Source organism: Strigops habroptila, chromosome 1, assembly GCF_004027225.2.
Source record: "Strigops habroptila isolate Jane chromosome 1, bStrHab1.2.pri, whole genome shotgun sequence".
Classification (NCBI taxonomy): Eukaryota; Metazoa; Chordata; class Aves; order Psittaciformes; family Psittacidae; genus Strigops; species Strigops habroptila.
This window is the reverse complement of record NC_044277.2, coordinates 85,471,552-85,491,281: the sequence shown is the minus strand read 5'-3', so window position 1 is coordinate 85,491,281 and position 19,730 is coordinate 85,471,552. Positions and strand designations below refer to the sequence as shown.

At 39.1% G+C, this 19,730-nt stretch overlaps 1 protein-coding gene across 3 annotated transcripts in view; it reads right to left on the bottom strand.

The window, feature by feature from the left end:
* EXOC2 (exocyst complex component 2) overlaps positions 1-15,068 on the bottom strand; it is a 125,463-nt gene extending 110,395 nt beyond the window's left edge. Inside the window, exons 1-2 of one of the 3 annotated variants that reach the window (XM_030477213.1) lie at positions 14,931-15,068; positions 358-513 (exon numbers count right to left, since the gene is read on the bottom strand). In XM_030477213.1, the coding sequence (XP_030333073.1) occupies positions 358-475 (118 nt within the window). In that variant the 5' untranslated portion in view covers positions 476-513; positions 14,931-15,068. Of the gene's footprint in view, positions 1-357; positions 514-1,026; positions 1,744-14,930 lie in introns of those variants that run through there. The other 2 variants (XM_030477220.1, XM_030477229.1) reach the window with 2 other exon arrangements.
* Positions 15,069-19,730: the final 4,662 nt, after the last annotated feature.

Here is a 19,730-nt window from a genome sequence, read left to right as displayed (position 1 = left end):
CACTCTATGATAGGAGAGTTTCTATGCTGAAATTCTCAATGCCTGGTAAAGTAAAAAAGGAGCATCTCATTATATCTGCCCTCTCCTAGTACACTTCCATAGGCATTCATTCTTAGTGTTCAGTGCAGGATGTTGAGTCAGACTAACGGTTCATCTAGCAACGTATGGTCATTCTGATTAGTTACACATCAGGCAGCATCCCTGAATTTACAGATTCAAGTGCGTATTTGTGAAAAGGGCATTCCTCGTACCACGCAACACAGATTTTACAATGCAAAATAATTATCTCTAACCACACCCTAAATGTGACATACTACAGTCTGAGAATAAGCATTTTTGGTTTTTTTTTAAACTTACCTATGAGGTCTGTAGGCCCAGTCCCCAAATTTTCTCCTCTAATTGTCACTTTTGTCCATGAGATGCCTTCATTGGGAGAGATGCCAGTTACAAGCGGGGGCTGTCGTGCTCGAGACATGACGTCGATTCAGTTACTGAAAACTGAGTTGCTTTTATCTGTCCAGCAAGAAACAATCATTTAAAAACAATAATTATATTATGTAAAAACTATTTAAAACCTTTTAGGCTGTTCTTCAAAAATGGTAGAGAAACTTGCACATAAACATGGAACGCCACTCAAAACCTTTTTTGCCACAGTCATAAAACAATAAAGAACTCCCACTCCTCCTTTGCACTTCCATTTTTTAAAGTATAGTTCTAGTACTGAACTGTAAAGCAAAAGCATATTCAGAAAAATATTAAACCCTTAAAATGCTTAATGAAACTACACACACACACTTCAAATCACTTATATCAGAATTCAAATGAGCCTATTCAATCCCACATTAGAAAGTTATTATTGTATTCCTTAGTAAGTCTAGAATTGCAAAGCTAAGCAGTAGACCATGATTACGTATTCAGATAACTTCCCCATCAAAATCAGACAGTCCCATGGGAAGAAGCCCTCAGCACTTATTTATATAAAGCATCAACATTTACATAAACTGGGAAAATTAAAACATTACTTACAGACAGTATACTAGCAGAGAACATCAACAAAACAAATAATATACCAACAGATCAACAAGAATGTACATAAAATTATTGAAGAAGCATTTTGAGAAGAGTATTCGTTTGCATCCAAAATCAGCTCTGTAAAGAAACACCAGTATGCTAGGGATTTATGCAGCCTACATTTAGTTTACTGTGCAACTGATCACAAATTCCTATGTCTTATTAGCAGTTTCCTTTGTGCAGCTTTGCAGCTACAAGAAGCAGATGAATATAATCTGAAGCACATTAGTTCCCACCAACTTCTCCACATTTATAACACTTACTAAACATAGAGCATGCCCATAGGTACACAGATCCTACAGAAGTCATAAGGCAGGCAAAAAAAGGTTTTTTAAGGACTTCCATGGTAATTTTGCATCACCTATTCCATTTCATGACTCCTGAATTCTTCTACTAAGACACAACAACATGCTTAAAATTCCTAGTAAAAAAGACTTTCACCTGGTTTTCTGGAACTTTACAAAGTTATCTATGATCAGTTTGTAATAGGAATTCATCTGCATTGGAAAGGTAAGAAAAAAAAAAAAAATAACCTATAGGAAGAAATGTTTATTTCTAAGAAAATCTAGGAGTGATGAAACAAGTCAGTATTCAAAAACCTTAGGTACACATATAGAACACTTCAGTGTACACAATTTTAAATGTTCAGATTGGTGAAAAATAGGCAGAATATAAGCCAAGCTTCACAAGGCGTCTCTTACCTATTTTTATTTTGGATCAAGGTATATTTTCTATTTTTACTTGCAAATAGTCAACTCCGTGAAACTCAGAACCTCTGTAAATCATCCCTAACAACAAACTTCAGTAAAGTTCAGTTTCCAAGCATCTGCAGTTAGGAAATACCAGAAGTAAGCTATCTTTGTTTCAGCTGCTTCTGCATATATAAAATACATTCATTGCACCATCCATACACCATGCTTCTACACAACCTCCCCAAATTTTTCAGCGTCACTAGAAAGATCTGCCATGAGGATCAAATAAGCTCCCACTGGCCAGTTTTTCTTCATGTTCTGAAGTTGGAACATCCACTGAAAATGACGGATATCAGGAAGGCAAGCATAAGAAGGAAGATCTCATGGTGAAAATAATCAAATACTGCCTCCAGAAAATGATCCTCTATCTACACCACAGATGCACAGATGCACAGAGGTCACTCATAAAACTTTACAGTAACATTTTTTTCTTCTCAGTTTCTGGGTGTCCAACTTCAGAGCTGACAGCCATACCTGAAGTCAGTGTGAAATGTACCCTGGACACAGGGAATACTGCAAAATCCTCCAAAATATTCCAAAATCCTCCTAAATAACCACCTCAAATCTACACCTACATTTGATCTTAAATATCTGTTTCTTAGTTTCACATATTTAAAATAGTAATGTTACCACACATTTCAAAAGCTATTTTGAAGACAAATTCATTAATACGGAAGAGGCACTTAGATGCTCTGAACGCCACAGACCTATTAATATCTTCAGAGAACTTTTGAGACTACCTTCGAAGAGTGTGCAATTAATAGGAGATGCAGATTCCTGTTGAACAAGCAAGAACATAATGTGAGCCATGCCCTGGGAAGTCTGGTAAGAGCCCATGATAATACACAATATGTCTGGAACTAAGGTGGTTTGTTTTGGTTTTCTGTTTTTAACTGTTAAACCTCAGTATTTCATGACTGGTTAATTTCAGCACATTAAAAATTGCACTATATTTTTAATAAAACATTAATTTCCCAGTTTTTTGCAAGCTAAAAACTGTTGAAAAAGGAATTAAGGTATATAGTATTATATGGATGCTCTTATAAGTCTGTATGTAAAATACTGGAACCTTTTACATGAACCCAACATGAGGTTAGAGAAGTGAGTAGTCAACAGATGCAGTCCATCACCTCCCGCACTAGAAAAGCACTGAAGGACAGGACTCTATCTGATAGCCACCTTCAGCTACGAAAGTGAAAGTTGTGCTCTGACAGGCAGAGTCCCTTCCCTCCTGCTCCCTCATGTCCTACTCCTATTTCTTTCCTAGCACTGTTTTCCACACACACACACACACACACACACACACAGACAGGCAGCCTCTGCCTCACTTCAAAACTGAGGCCATGTCCTAGTCCTGTAGCCAAACTATTTCCTGCCTCTATCCTGCTGATTCTCCCTCTGACCTCTTACCCAGAAGTTCAAGCAGGCAGGTGCGGGCTGTTAATATCCCAATTCTCCTTTCAAATATGGACATCTTGGTAATTCCTCTTCCTTACCTTTCATTCCCGACCCCAAGCCTTCTTGTCCAGATAGCCCATCTGCACTACTATTGATCCACTTCCTCACCACAGCTGAAAATGATAGTCCTGATCTTCTCTCAAGATCCCTAGTCCTGGAGACACAAGGCTTATCCAGCTACATTCAAAGCTACATTGCCACAGCATCACCTGACAAAACGATGGGCAGCACAATAGAAATAAGCTCCCCAGTTCCCATTGCTAAACCTAATACTACCTTGAGCAATCAGAATCAGAAATTGCAGGGAATGTCTTGTTTATTCGCATAAAATTACAAGAGGCATATGCACAGAAGCTTAGACTTTTCAGAATTTGAAGTTTCCTCTAGAGTCCTGTGCAAAGAGGATGTTAAGAGAAGAATCAGGTGCCTAAGTTTACGTACAGCAAGGAGGACAAACTGCATCTATTCCTCATGATCTTACCTATGTAATCTTTGCAGTTTTTCTCACAGATCCTCAGCAGAGCTCAAAGACAGAAAACAGCTGTAAATAAACTGTGGGGTTACATCCCCACATAGACAACTGATTGCTTTCTGCAGGAAGCAGCATGTATATAGATACCAGTAAGACAACATAAAACACCTCTTCTGGGCAAATGTTTTTAAAAGAGTCTATGGAAAGTTAATCAGTAACAGACATGTAAAAAAGCCATCTTCAGGAACTCTATGGTAATATAGAGAGGAAGAAATATTGAGGAAAACAAGTAAAATAGAAGCTACTTTGGTATTATTTGGTTGTCATTCCCTCCCCACCCCCCTCAAACGTTATGGTTCCCTTGCATTGTTTCTTTCAAAATACCTAGGCACACAGGTAATTGCCTTGAATCAATACCAAAACTCAAAAGTAATATTACAACATAGTTTTCTGGATTTCAGAAATTGGCGCTAGATCCCCCTTCATGATGAGCTAAATAAATGTAATAAAAATGCTGAGCCTCCTGAGGTCTAACATTTCTTCTAAAGTATTTCCATACTTACTGCAGAATTGCTTCAAAATACCTCACTGGAATGAGAATACCACAGTAAATCTCAACACATTACAAAAGCACTACAGCACTGAGATACTCTATTATTATTTTTAAATAGCAATTGGTTTCATTTATTTCAAAGAGTAACTAAGGAACTGTATGGAATCTGCCCTTATTACAACTACCAGACAATTGCTTGGGAGCCTTCAATTCATTTATAGTATTTCTTCTCCTTCTCCTTATCGCAAGCATGGCAGTAAGTAAAATGACCAAACTGCTTATTGGGAAGCCTAGCCAGTATACTACTGTGGCACAAAAGCAAGTTAATATATATATATTTAATATTTAATACAAAGCTGAAAAAAAATTTTTTATTACACTAAAAGATACAATAATCTAATAGGAGCATTTGTTGTAATTCTATAAGTTGCCCTAAAGAGAAACTGTATTCTTTACAAATATGTACTATGTATAAAATAAGAATAATAATAAATCTAAAAATCAAGGTATTTCCTCTGTGGAGCCAGGCTTACTGAAGAATTGTTAACAAGACTATTTTTTTTACTATGGACAATCTTCAACACTAACAAGAGTCCCTCTCCCTCTTTACTCCTCCCCACCCATTTTTTAAAAACTTCATTTCCTCACAATATCTCCCCAACAGTTTAACAAGGATGACATCTGTTTGACTGCTCCCATGATCTTGCCCATATTATTCTATTATTCTGTCATAATTCTTGTTATGAAAGTGCAAGGAGTTAGAAAGCCTCTGCAAAGACCACCTACTACAAAGCCATCTTGAAAAATGCCTTTCATAAACATCATCTTTGTCTTTACGTGAGCTTCTCAAATAAACTGTCCTCTCGCAAAGGTTTGGTTAAAAAAAAAAAAATCCAGACAATTCTGAGCATTACAAGCTTGCTAAAGAGGGGACATCTTCACTCTTTATCTTAAGAAAAGCCACTTTAAAAACAAATAATGAGGAAATGAAATATGGCCCAACATAAGGTAAAATACAAATCTCATTATTTTTTTGACTTCCGCAAACCTTCAGTTAGTTTAAAGACAGAGTTCTTAAATAGGTTTCCCCATTCAACTTTCAACAGCAAGCAGAGAATAACAAAGTAAAATGTCAACATCTACCATATCTGTCCTGTAAAGCAGAGTACTGTTTACCACTCTCTGGAATAAGTACCAGAATACGAAATAAGTGAACAACAGAAGTTCAGGATTCTAAGGATATTAAATTGGCTAGTAAGTTCAAATCCCAGAGGAAAACTACAAACATCATGAAGGCATGGAACTTCGGAAAACGAGTAACAATCAGATGTCACCTCACAAATTTCACTGGTGGAAAAATTAGTAGTTGAAATGTTTTAAAAAGCAGTTTCTGACTTCTAAAGTGAGATCGCAAGTTGGTTCCAGTGATCGAAATTTCAATAAAATTAAGGTTTTCAGCAGTACTTTGTCACAGACACTGAACTTAAAAGACTCAGAGAAAGACAGACTCAAGGTCAATGCAAGTGCCATGGTCATCTAGCAAAGGGAATCTAAGCTGTCAAGAAGAGAGGAATGAAAAAGCCTACTTGTCATTGCTGAGAAAGCGTAAGCTACAAGCAAGCATGCAAGTCTTCAAGTATCAAATCTTTATTTGTTCACACTCATATGTATGTGATAGCATACAATTTTAAACATTTTGAGCAGCAGAAATGACCAAAGCATCACCCTTGTTCAAATCGCAGTATACTTCAGAGGATGTTGTTTACTTTTTAGAAAACAAACCAACCAACCTGAAACCAATAATAGGTGAGGTACTCTTCTCACACTAACATCACAGCATTAAATGCTTTCCGAATGAACAGATTTATGAAATGTCCTTTTTTAAAACAAGTAATAAATACTCAGATTCCAGAACCTAGGTGATGGCCTTTTCACCTTAAGCTACACAAACTTGCGCTTCTACTAAATAAATCTAATAATTTGTTTTCACTAGAAAATCCAAAGAGTCCCCCGAGTACAACACACTATGACAGACAGTAAAGGGACACTGCAAATGATCCCAAGGAGGACGACAAAGCAAGAAGTTTCCTACATGTTTGTACTGAAAATCATTACAAAATGATGAAAACCACTATTGCAAACTTCTCTGTGCTTTATCTTCCCAACAATATAAATTCAGACAGACAATCTACATAAACCAAGATTTAAAAGCATTCAAAAAGCAGCACTGTGAAAATAACTGACATTTATTAACCCCTCTGGAGATCTTCAGTGCCCTAGAATTTCCACAGCCTCCAACACTGCATTAATAATACAAAGTCCATTCCTGCAAGCCTGCCAGAAAAGACTGGGAAGTGAATAAGCTAAACAATGCAGAAATTCCAAGTGATATTAAGAATCTATGCATGTTTATTTAAATAATAAAAGACGACTTATCAATTTAAACAAGAAGTGTTCACGAATCTTATATTTGGGGGGAGAAAACCTCTTCAAAACACCACTAAGCTACTTATAATGAAAATATGAACAAACGTAAAAAAAGGGGGTAATTTCACCATCACACAGGAAAAACAAAGTCTCATTTGTCTTGCCCTGTCATATCCGGCATGTTGACTCAAGCCAGTATTAACACTGACAAACATGCTAATCTACAGGACAACATTATGTGCCAAAATCAGTTTCAATTTGGGAAGATGTGCAAGTGTTGTGATGGAGACGGCAAATGACAAAAAAGGAAAGATTTGGAGTATTAAATGACATAATTTCTCTTTTTAAAAGGGCTCCTGAATATTCCAGTCATGAAGGGCGTACTAGAGAGTTTTAGGGTAGGCAAGGAGTAAGCACAGCAGTTTTGCTTTCACAATAGCCATACTCGCATATTTCCCCAGTTATCTCGGAGGTCCTACTTTCCTTAACCCAGCAAAGTACATCTTCATGGCTACGTATCTTGACAGAGTGAAAGCAAAATAATCACAGCACTCAGTGATGCCATTAACATTTCTGAGTCACAAGAGACTAAAAGGCTGGACCCGAGGCAGATGCTGCGAGAGCCCTGGGCAGAGGAGTTCAGCGCCTGTCACAGCCTGGGCTGCAGCTGCGAGGGATTGACACCGCTAACTGTGGAACCCGGCTCAGGAGAAACTCCGGGCACAGTTCCGGCATCCGAAATAAATTAAAGTAAACAGTGTTGCTCTCTCTCATCCACCCTGTTAGCAGCCTCTCGGTTGAGCTGGAGACCACACACCCAGACCACACAGCACCAGCTGAACTCACTCGCACGCAACATCTAGAAGCTGTCACTCTGCGGAGGTACGAGGAGGAAAAAGGGGGGCAGGAGTGCGAGTGTGTGTATGTTTAGAAAAGCTGCTTGCTCTCTCCTCCTATCATTACAGCTGGTTATGTTTTGTGTAGTTGGGAAGGAGGGAAAGAAGGGAGGGATAAAAAAAGACCTATAAACCTCACTAATAAAACATACTGGTCTTAGCCTTTTGTAGTAATGATTTGTACCCCTCCTGTACTAGTTTAGTAGCTGATGAAGGGCTAACAAAGCATCCATTTAACATCAATTAACCTTCTATCTATCACATGTCAAAAAAAGATCTAGACTAGTATAAATCCATTTCCTTGTACATATTAAATGACAATATCTTATCAGTTATGATGTACAGCATACCTATATATTGATGTATTTTTACGCCAAGAATTTTGACACATTATTTATTTGGGGAGAGATTCCCCACGAAGAACAATTAACTGCACAAATGCCATTACAGCATCAAAATGCTGTATTTTCTCACAAATGTTCCATTGTAAAATAAAGTTTTGTTCCTAAGTATCTTACACCATAAGCAACCTGAAGGAAATTAATGAGCCTACATAGAACACTGAGTTTATGATCCATCAGCAAGAATTAAATATAGCAAACTTGTAAAACAGACTAAATCAAACATTAATCTGTAATACAGTTGAACAGCAACTTTTAAAATGGGAGAATTCTTTGTTTCTTTCAGCTCAGAAAATAATTTAATCTGCCAATTATATCACCTGTTCAAACAGAAAAAGCTGAATAAAACGTCTGAAGCATTTAAAAATCTATTTTAGTCAGTCTACTTTAAAAAAAAAAATAAAATATTCCTTTCCCTCCACTCTGCTACCTCCTGGAACATACCTCCTCCATTAAACTCACCAGCACACGAATTTAATTTAATCCACATACACAGCCTGAAGAGCCAGAACCACACAGTCACATTTCACCATAACTCAGCTCAACATCTATTTACCTAAGTGACAATGACAATCTCCAAGTGCTACTCTCAAACAAAACCATTGATACTACGATAATCCGAATGTCAATATTAGCCCTATAAACTTGGATTAGGACATTTTTGTTGCGGAAAAACTTAAGAGAAAAAATTCTAAAAACATTTCACGTTATCAAATACATTTTCAAAAGAGTTAGCTTTAAAGTTTCATAACTTCAAACTGAAAATAAATCATTCCCCCAAGTTATTAATTAAGTCTACATGCTGGTTTATACCAGTTCTTGAACACTTTTGCTAGTATATTCAATGTTACAGCACCTATTCATTACCAAGACTCAAGTTAAACCAATTTAAGTTCTCCAAACGTCTGTTCTGATCATTCTGTATTGGCCAAAAAAGGGTAAGAGCGCAGAAAACGTAATTTAAGAAAGCCTGAACACAGATGTTTCTCCCCCAAATTTCCGCTATTTTCATTATAAATTGCATTACAACTCCCCCGAAACTAAGTCATCTACTTCGTTAAAAGCTGCTGTATTTACTATGTGACACATCACTATAATCTAGCAACATTGTGAAGAAAGGTCTTAAACATGTATATATAAACATATATATAGAAAAACAGACAACTCAGCTTTACAGAAAACCATATCATAGATGGCCATAAAACTCCCATCAATTTCTAAATTCTCACAAAGATCATGCTTTCGTACATCTGTTTCTACCCACAATATCCAGCAAAGTCTGCTTCATCTAGAAATCATTCTCCTTACTTTCTGCCAGTATAACCTTTCATCCCTCTTTTGTTCTAAAGTTATTCATGATTTTCTGTGCATTATTTTAGTTATTAAGAAAATGGCAAAGCACCTTAATACCCTCATCATCCCTCTATCTTATGTTATTCACAGGCAGAAATTTGAAAACCATACTTGAAGCATCAAAAACTTTCAAACATGTTTATGCAAATGCATTCAGAAATACCCAGAAGTTCAGAAAAATAAACTAAATAAATCCCAATGGGATAGGACTTTTTTTCCTAGAGAAAAGAAACAAGACACCACAGACTTTTTCTAAGCCCTGTAACTATACACAATATTCTTTATAAAAACACTATATAACCACTGTAATTACACAGCTCACATGGTTGAAGTTTAACTAGTGTGCTTGTAGGTAGGACCGCAACATTAAATTTAACATTTGCCCTGTGACATTTCTGGCAGTTCCTTTTGATTCAAAATTTTCAAAAATATTTAAAAGATGAGACATGCACTTGTGTTACTGATATTCCTGTATAGTGTTTCTGCCAAACACCTCTTTCTCGCCTCGTCTCACAGGGAAGTACTCAAGCCATACGCTATAGCATCTTTCTCTATGCACATGGTCAAACACATGCTCAAGAGTTTCACTGTCTGAGAGTCTGCACACACAGGTATTTTTCTGACATATTTCAGCCTGCCTCGATCTTCATTTCCACTCATCCACCTAAAAACTCATCTCCTGTATAGAACTATCATGCTTTCAGAGCAGTGAAGTTGTATTGTGAGAAACAAGTTCCCTGCCTTCTATGCTGATGAAAAAGAAACATGAGAAAAACCCATCAGCTATATACATAGCTCCTTAACTTTTTGCCAAAAATCTAATGTTCAGTTTTCCAGCAAGAAGCAAGGTATATATTAAAACCACTGTGAGATTCAAAGTGTCACAAGACTCTAGAATTCTTAAACAGAAAATTAATTGCTTTTTCAGTTGAGACATTTTTAGGATTATCTCAAAATATGTGTAGTTTGTCCTCAATACAAAACTGGGCATTTAAAACCGAACTTTTAGTCAGCATAGTCCCAAATCTTTAACTACTACAGGCTTTATGATGAACTTCCAAATACCGGGTATATTGCCTTTGGGTTATCCACGAAGTGAAAGAAATAATCCAAGTTTAAATATACCTAAAAATCACTGATTTATATTGTAATCTGATCCACAGATACTTTTACACTGCCAGACTCCCCAGTGGCTTCTGCACAATATAGCCCAAATTCTACCTTTGAAAATTAAAACGAAAATCTGGGAGCCTGTAGTTCCCTTAAGGTCAAGAGAAAACCAGACCCATTAAGGCCTTGGTGTCTCAGAAATTTTGTTTCTCTTAAAAACAAACTAAACAAAATTAGAAAGGAAACACAGGCTTTCACACCCATCACTGAGTTCAATCACAGTGTTTTCTACTGAAAATGCTGAACATACTATCTGCAGATTAACTAACAACTTCTGTTGTCAAAGAAAGGCTATACAGACCAACTTTCTTTTTAAGAAAAAGCACTAAATACTTCCAAAATACTATAAAAAGTACAATTACAAACAATTGTTCCATAGGAAGGAGGGAAGGTGTTTGACTTAGTGTTGTTTAAAATATTAAATACTTAGCTTACCTTTCCCTATGCAAAGCACATAACATACCAATCACACAATCCTTATTTCAGGCATCTCTCTTATTACTCAGTTTCTAGGAAAACTGCTTCAAGTTCCTTTTTTATTTTTTCCAGGACATCACAAAAACAAGTTCTCCCCCCTGCCCCACCCTCCTCCTCTAACTTTGGATATTGGGAGAACAATCCAGCTGCTTTTGAACTGAAATACTGATAAGAAATCTAGAAAATAATTTTCAGGTTAAGGTATAAAAATTTAATCAGCTTTATTTTTAAATCGATACTTTGCAAGCTGTAAACACAGACTTTTGCTTTCATGTTCAGCGCAAAAGATGAAACATCTGACATGACCGCGCTATGCATGTGCTGCCTAATCATCCCTCATCCTCCAAGCACCTTTACAAACATGATTTACCCCATTGCCAAGCACCATATTTCTCCCCTGGGAAAAGTAATTTTAAAGACAATGTTGCACAGCACAGATTTACAGAATGTAGGTGGTCCAAGGCAGAAGGTCAAAGTTAAGCTGAAGAGCTAACATCTGACTTCTGCTAAAAGGTATTCATTTAGCTGTTTTCAGATTTCGAACCTTCAGCATACTTGTAAGTACAGGAGCAGATTCTGCTCTTACTGAAAAACCCACATAGAAAATTAATTCAATGTAACATGTACAGCCTTCTCAGTATTATTTTCCAGTCCTTCACTAGAAAATGAAGTACTACAAATTTCTCCTGTGGAAGATTTTCTCTGCCTGTTTGCATAACTAATAGTGATACACAGTCATTCAAAACACAGACAGGTGTCTGGCTGTGCTTCACAGGCTGCTTTGTCCTGGAGTACAAAACTGTAACTGTAAATTATTTCATGAATACTTTCAATAGTTGTCAGAATTTCAGTTTTCAATAACACCTTTTATACTCAGTCTTCTGTCACCACTCTATTGTGATACTACTTTTTTCTCTTTTTTTTATAAACAGAACTAAACAGACTCAAAATTTATGCTTAGTTTCAAGTACAGTGCTTAAGACTTACCGAATTTGCAGCTAAATATATCAGTACATTGAAAGAAATTGATTTATTATGGTTTAACACATCTAAAAGTCTTCATCACTAAAAGATGTCAGCGGCCTCTGTCTTTCTAGTCAAGCCACTTATTTTGCTTTAATCCAGCTTCACTGTGAAAAGCAGTGTAATAAAAAGCGGACTCTATCATTGGATACAGTTTCTTTTTAATAGGATGTCAGGAAAACAATCAGTGGATTACATATTTTAACATCTTCATTGTCCGTTTTTGCCTCAAAAACTCTCAACAGCTAGAAAAACACACTGCTTATATTCACAAGAAAACCTATAACTAAAAAAAAAATCTGAATACTGCAGATCCAAAAATACTTAGCGTACAGTACCTTTTGTACTGAAGACGAAAGTTTTTTCCACGCAATATCCACTGCTCAAACAGCATTGTGTTAAGTATTTTACTTTAAAGACTTTTTTTTTTAACTTTTAAGTTCATGACTTAGAACTTTAAAGGGTTTTTAGAACTCATTTGAAATGTCCATTAACTTAGACTGCTATTCAGCACTAATATCTGATCAAGCAATTACAGCATTAAAAAAAAAAACAACTATCAAGTCTGTAAAAATATTGTAATTTATTGAACACAGGCCATGAAAACACAACTTCACATTTTGCTAAAAAACCAAAACAAAACAAAAACCCACCAAAAAAAAAAAAAAAACCACCAACAAAAAAACAAACCTACAAAAAAACCCCTCAAAAACCAACCAACCAAAAAAACAAACCAAAAAAACCCCACCAAAACAAAATAAAACCAGCACAAGTTTGATTGGTAACATGCTTTTAATTAAATAGTTTCACCTCTGACACATACTAAAAAAAGTTATGTTTTCCACACAAAAACCCCCCTTACCATTACAATGTAAATTAATGGTATTTTCACTGATAAGTCATAGCAGTATCATGAGAATAATTGCATCCTGTTTTAAATTATGTTTAAGATAACAGAAATCCCATCTAAGTAAAAACATTATTGTCCCAGGGTGGGCATAAATCACAAAAACTGTAAACTAAAGCTGTCCATGGGAAAGAAATCAGCAGCAAGACATGCCCTTTGCTGCTGCTTGCTGGGCCAGTGCAAGCTGTGATAGATACTACAGAAATAAAGAACCAAGAATTCTAGATCTTTTCTTCCTCAGGTAAGCAAAAGGTAAAGCAAGAAAACTGACCCGTTTTCCTAAGCCACAAGTTTGTCTGCAGTTTACATTAAAAAAACCCAAACAAATAGAAGTCCTTTAACTGTTTTGACAACTTTATCCAAAGCAAAAACAAAACAAAGTTTACAATTAATGAAATGCACACAGATCACTAAAGGAGAAAAGAGACTGTTTACTCATTTTAAGAATGATCAGAAAGCCTGGGAAGTTGAAGTGAGATTACATTTTTTTAAACTCAATTTTAAAGAATGAATACTTGTAGTTTAGATTTAATATTATGTTCTATCAGAGGCAAATGGCTTAATATCTCACTGGCTTCCAATTCAAGACTTTTGAGTGTATGGCTAGAAGTTATAATCCACAACTGCAGGAAACTGAAACAGAGAAAGCTGCAGTGTTGAAAGAACACTATTTTGAAAACTAGTAGAACTGGACTAAACTAGAAACTCATTTGGAAATAGAATCATTCCCAATTTCAGATATCTACACCTCTTGATATGAAATCGTTTTCAGGTTCCTAGTTAAGCTATAGGAAAGACAGGAAGGAAAGACATTTGGTCACCCAGCTCATGGACCTTTCTGGACTGCAAGGCAGTCAAAGTGCAGGAGAAACGTAGAACTCGGTAGGAGGTTTAAAAAAAAGAGGAAGTGTAACACTTCCAGTTCGATATCCATGAAAGCAACCACCTCTCAAGCAGTATACGTTGTTTTGACTTGTGCCACATTCCTTACTAGGGTACTTTCTTATTACATTTGCCTAACTACACGCTCATTTTGGGGAATCACCTCCAAAACTTTATGGTACCACTGAACGCAAACTTCAAAAAATATACAACCAGACCTGCAAATAACCAGCTCTTCAGACTTCGCCTCTTCCCTACTTATTCCCTCTATTGGCCACCCAGCACACCCAGACACCAACACTTCACTGAGCTGAACAATTTAAGACGGTTCTAGATCAGCCTCGTTTCACCGTGTAACCAAGCGGGCCCAGGAGCTCCCGGGAGACCCCCTGCCAGCACCGAGAAACAAAAGCAAAACCCACTGAGCCACTGCCCCGCCCGCTGGTTTGCGGGCCCGGCCACCCCAGCACTGAAAAGGGTTCCTGCGGCAGGGACTCCGCACTCCCCGGCCCAGGGCAGCCGCCTGCAGCCACCCACCCGCCGGCAGGATACCGTGTGCCACCCCAGGGGCTTCACGGCTGATGGGGACCCCCCTGCCCGGGACTGGGATAGGAAGGAAACGGAGCCGCCGCAGGCGGGAGGTTCCCACGTCCTGCCCTCGCCAAGCGGCTCGGCGGGGCGCGGTGCCCAGCCGCCGTCCTCCCCCAGCCCCTGGCCTTGGGGAGGCGAGCGCCGGCCCGTCCCGGCGGTGACAGGCCGGTCCAAGCGCGCCCCGGCGGCGGGGCCGCAGAAGCCACCGGGAGACTGAGGCCGCGCACCACGGAACAGTGGGAAAACAGCGACGCCCCCCGCACCCCAAAGGCCGGTACCGGCAGCTCCGTCCCCCGGGGCAGGGGCGGGGCCTGGGACGCGACACTCGACCCCGCCCGGCGGGCGAAAGCCTCGACCCCCCCCCTCCCGGGAGCGGAGGAGGAAGAAGGGGGGAGGCCAAAGGGAGGGGGAAGGAGCCGGAGCTGCCCCGCTGAGAGCCGGCTCCGCAGAGCCCGGCGGAGGAAGAGCGGGGCGGGAGGCCAGACACTGTCACTCACCGGCCGCCGCCGCCGCGTTCGTATCCGGCACCTGGGGCAGCTCCGCTCCCGGCAGCGCCTCCGCGTCCGGCCGGAACAGGAGCTTCCAGCCGCTGCCCGAGAAAATCGATGGAGCGCGGAGCCATCGAGCGCCGCTCCCGGCCACCGCCTTGCCCGCCGGCCCCGCCCCCTTAAAGGCACCGCCTGCCTCACCTTCAGCCTCCATCCGTCCATGTCGCCCTTAAGCGGGAGGCGGTAACCTCGTGGAAGAGGAGCAAGGGAGGGAGAAAATCGTAATAGCCATGGTGACAACAGCAAGGACAATAATGATAAATGATAACAGAACCATCCTCGCGTGCTGTACCCAGGTCCCCGCGGACAGAAACTCACCAGCCGCAGTGGCGGTGTGGGGACCCACGGGCTGTGGTGTGAAGGGAGGGCTGGGAGTGCTTGGAAGGGTGATGGAGAAAGGCCCAGGGCCGTGACAGCAGCAAGTCATAGAATCAGCTAGGTTTAAAATGACCTTTAGGATCATCAAGTCCATCTGTTACCCCAGGACTGCCAAGTCATCCCTCCTTTTCCGATGAAAAAGTAAACGTTTCTTAGCAAACCTGCTGTCTGGCTGGGGGTCCTCTGAACAGAGGCTCTTGCTTAGGGAAAGGGTTGGGAGATCTCATTTTTCCCGTTTTGCTGGGATTGTTTGAAACTCAGTTGCGACAGCCAAGTTCAGACAAAATCTTAATGGGAAGGAGTAGAAAAGCACTGAGATTAAAAACACAGAAGGAGGAATCTGGCACTCAGTTTTGCCAAACCAGAGCTGAAACAGGACGTTAGTGGGAAAACAAATTACCTTTCATAAAACCTCAAAGAACTTAAGCACCGTAAAAAGCATTATGGCCAAGAAACATAATTTTCCTCACTTTTTTCCCAGATGGGTATTAAAGCCATCCAAGTCAAATTAGTAGGCTGTAATATCTCGTCGCATGAATAAACAGCACTTTTCTGACTCTTTCCGCTAGGATTTGTAAAATGTTACACAGGAACTCTCTGGGGAAAAATGAGAGCATCTGGTATCTATACTTTCTCTAAATATCCAGTTGTTACTAGTGACTCTGCAGTTTTCTGCTGATAACCAATGCCGAAAGAGAGCTCTTCAGTCCTTCAAGAAAAGTAAAGTTGGCATCACATTTAAAAAAAACAAAAAAGTGTAACTCTTTGCCACCCATTTCAAAATTATGGTTTTCCTCCATGACAGCTTGTTTGCATTTTCTTATTAAAAGCCTGTCATCAGATGTGCCAAATAAAACCACTGCTTGGAAAGGTTTGGTTGATACACAAGGCCCCACCTACCACAATACCTTGGTCCCAGCCATGCCTGATGCCCTTTGGGAGTGGATACCCATGCCCAAAAAGCCCATAGATTTTAGTGGGAGCTGTTTACCTGGAAGATCTTGTAATAAACAACCATGAATTTAGGTTTAGTTCAAGTGTCAAACTTCAGTGCCAGACTGAAGTTTTGCTGCAGAGTTGGCTGTATCTTCATGGCTGACGGGGACCGTGCATTTACAATTTGCATTGTAAATGCAAATACCCTAAGAGGTAAATCATTAAGACAAGGGAGCCTGAACTTGAGAAGAGACAACGGTCCCAATGTTAGCTGAAGTGAGAAAAAGCTCCAAGGCCTTTTGCTTCTGAAAATGTCACCTGGCCTCTCCTTTTTAACCTGCTCTTTCTAAACAGCTGCTCAGCAGTGTTTTTATCCAGATCTTAGTCCTGGAGAACCTGTCAGAACAGTGCAACCAGGCTAAACTCTGCAACAACAAAAGATTTACAAGTGGTTTATGTAGGTTCATCACAGACATCCACATAAGTAAATCCTCTGATTACCAGGAGCGGTATCCAGGGCTCTTATGATCTGCAGGAGCCCTGGATAATATGGTCGGTGAAGAACTTCCTGTGTGCTGCAATTTGTTGAATCTACTCTGTGTGGTTTTCCCAGCTGATGTGTGGTGACCATCACCTACCTCTTCAGTGACTCCAGAGCAAAGCTGACAGTGACTGCATGTAGCTTTGACCCACTGGAGAAAAGAAAGACCACCCCACACATCTCTTTAGAACAAAAGGAGGAAAACTAGTGTTGATATACATCCATCTCTATCTCATCTATATAGCTTATAATGTATATACCATAATATATATTATACATTTGCTGTCATATATGATGCTGCTAATATAAATATATTACTCCATGGAACTCCAGATGCTATTACAGAGATTAATCTGCGCTGTTAAAACTGAGGAAAGAAATGACAACTTGTAATATAATGACCTAGTAAATAGTAAGTATTATACTTCATAGAGGTCACGAGAGTAATTGCTCATTCATGCCTTTTTCTAATCCATTTATGCAGATTTGACAGTGATCTATAAACATTACATCTCTCTACAAAGTTGGGTAAACAGATTGGAAAGCCAAGAGAGATTATTATGATCATCTTGTCTAACCTGAATATTGAAAGCTGTAGAATTTCCTCCAGCCATTCCCACACCAAGATCTTTCTGTAGTCGCTTCTTAGAACGACATCATTTTATTTTAAAGAGTTGGAGAAATGGTGAATCCATCATTGTACTTTTGAACATTTCTCAGTGGTTACCCTAACATGTACCATGCTACCCTAACATGTAAAAAATAAATGATAGAAATATAAATATTGTTTGGAAAGGTAAATTCATCTAGCTGCAACATCTGTTCATTGCAAGCCTGCTTCTTGTTAACAGAAATATCTTCCTTTTGAAGGTGTCTGTAAAATACAGCAGATTTACTCCTTCACCTTCTCTTGATAAACTGTATGGATTAACTTTGATTCTGCACTGTATAACTGCCTTTCCAGAACTGTTCTCTTTTCCGAATGCCTTCAAGCTTACAGCTGTTGCCTTGCTTTTTTGACAGGTGGACATCCAAACCAGACCTCTCCCTACTTCTGTTTGAATTTGTGAGGTGAATATTATAACCAGGGAAATCTAAGCAACAGAAGAAAGCTAAGAAGCAAAAGGTTGAACATGACAGTAAGAAATCACCCTTTCTACTCCTTTCCCTTGCCTCAAGACAGGATCAGCTGTTACAACAACAGTTATGTACAACATAACTGTTTTTTCAATCTTGTTCTTAAAGACTTCCCGGTATGGTGCTTTTGCCATCTCCTCAGGCAATCTTTCCTAGTGTTTCCCTGCTCTTATCTCTAGAGGTCTTTTTTCTGATGTATACTCTGAATATATCCCCTACTGCAATTTCAGTGCATTAGTGAAAGGTCTGTCTTTGCTGGGCTCAGAGAACAGACTGTATTCTGCCTCTCTGTAGCAGTCTTTTATGTATTTAAAGGTTCTGTCTCCTGTATGCTCTTCATTAATCCAAACAGTCCTATTAGTATCCTGATATTTAATGTTTTCTTGAGTGATAGTCAAGCTTGATCTCCACTGCACTCTTCTCCGGTCGCTCAATGTCATTCTGGAAGTGCAGTGTCCAAAGTGAAGCATGCCTCAGGTGAAAAACTTTTTTTAAAATGGAAACACTAAAATTGAAGTTGTACCATAGGTTAGCAGAGCAAAATAATTGCTTTGCCTATTTTCAGGCTGTCTTCCTGTTCCTACCCCCCTTGTATGGCATTTGCCTTTTTATAGCAGCATAACAGCAGTGACTCGTGTTCAGCCTGTGATTCACTCTGCATTTTTTATATGCAACTGTAATCCTGTTTACTTTTCCCCTTCCTGTATCTGGGGAACTGATGATGCTATGTCTAATAAGCTACACTTGCACCTATTGAATACAATATTTTGTGGTTTTCTTAAAAAAAATCTCCACTTTGAAAAAATCCCTCTGCATTCTAATTGTGCTCTCTAACACACTTTTAGCTGTTCTCTTCATGTCTTCTCCAAGTGTAACAAGCTTAGTCTCTATTCTGTTCTTCAGATGTTTTATAAGTAGTATCAGATAAAGGATAGACCCTTGAGGAACCTCTTTCAATACATCTCTACATTTTGGTAGTGGCCTCATTTTGCTAACTCTTCCTCAGCCCTGCTTTTTCTGACTCATGGGATTTTCAATCTGAACCATATTGTCTTTGCTTATTCTTGAGAAACGTTGCCAAAAGCTTTACTAAAATGAAGATACATGACTTTTTAATACTCCTCTTCTTTGTATAACACCTATTATTTTAAAAGGAGATCAGGTTAGTTTATCAGGATTTGTTCTTGACAAATCAGTGTTCGTTGTTACTTGTCCATCTTTCTTCTAATGCTTACAGATGGTTTGCTTGATAATTTCCACAAACTGAAGCTACCTGATCTATAACTCACCAGCTCCCCCTTTTTTTCCTATGTGTACTTTAAGCCTGATTGAAGTTAAGAGGGCTGCTTCCATGACCATAAGAGGTGTCTTCTGAAGCGGAGATTGGTAACCTGCCATAGCTGTGGCAGTAGAACCAAGAACACAGCCAAGAAGCCCAACCTGTCCTTGCCTGCTCTAACAAATAATCCCTGCACAACCTTTCTTCACCTCACTGGTTCCACTCCCCTTTATTTTCTTGATCCATTGATGGAACATGGCTGCAGATGTTGGGTTCTAGCAGCTGCCATAGATTTTATGAAAAGTCATACAGATATTTCAGTTCACAAACAGATATCCTGTGTTGTATTATGTTCCCAAGACCAGCTGCTTTCTGCTTCCTCCTAAATTGAAAATCACCCAGATCCATGTTGTCAAACCAACATCCAGGAAGTGATCTACTTAAATCTAACACCTCTATTTCTTTTTTAAATAAATAG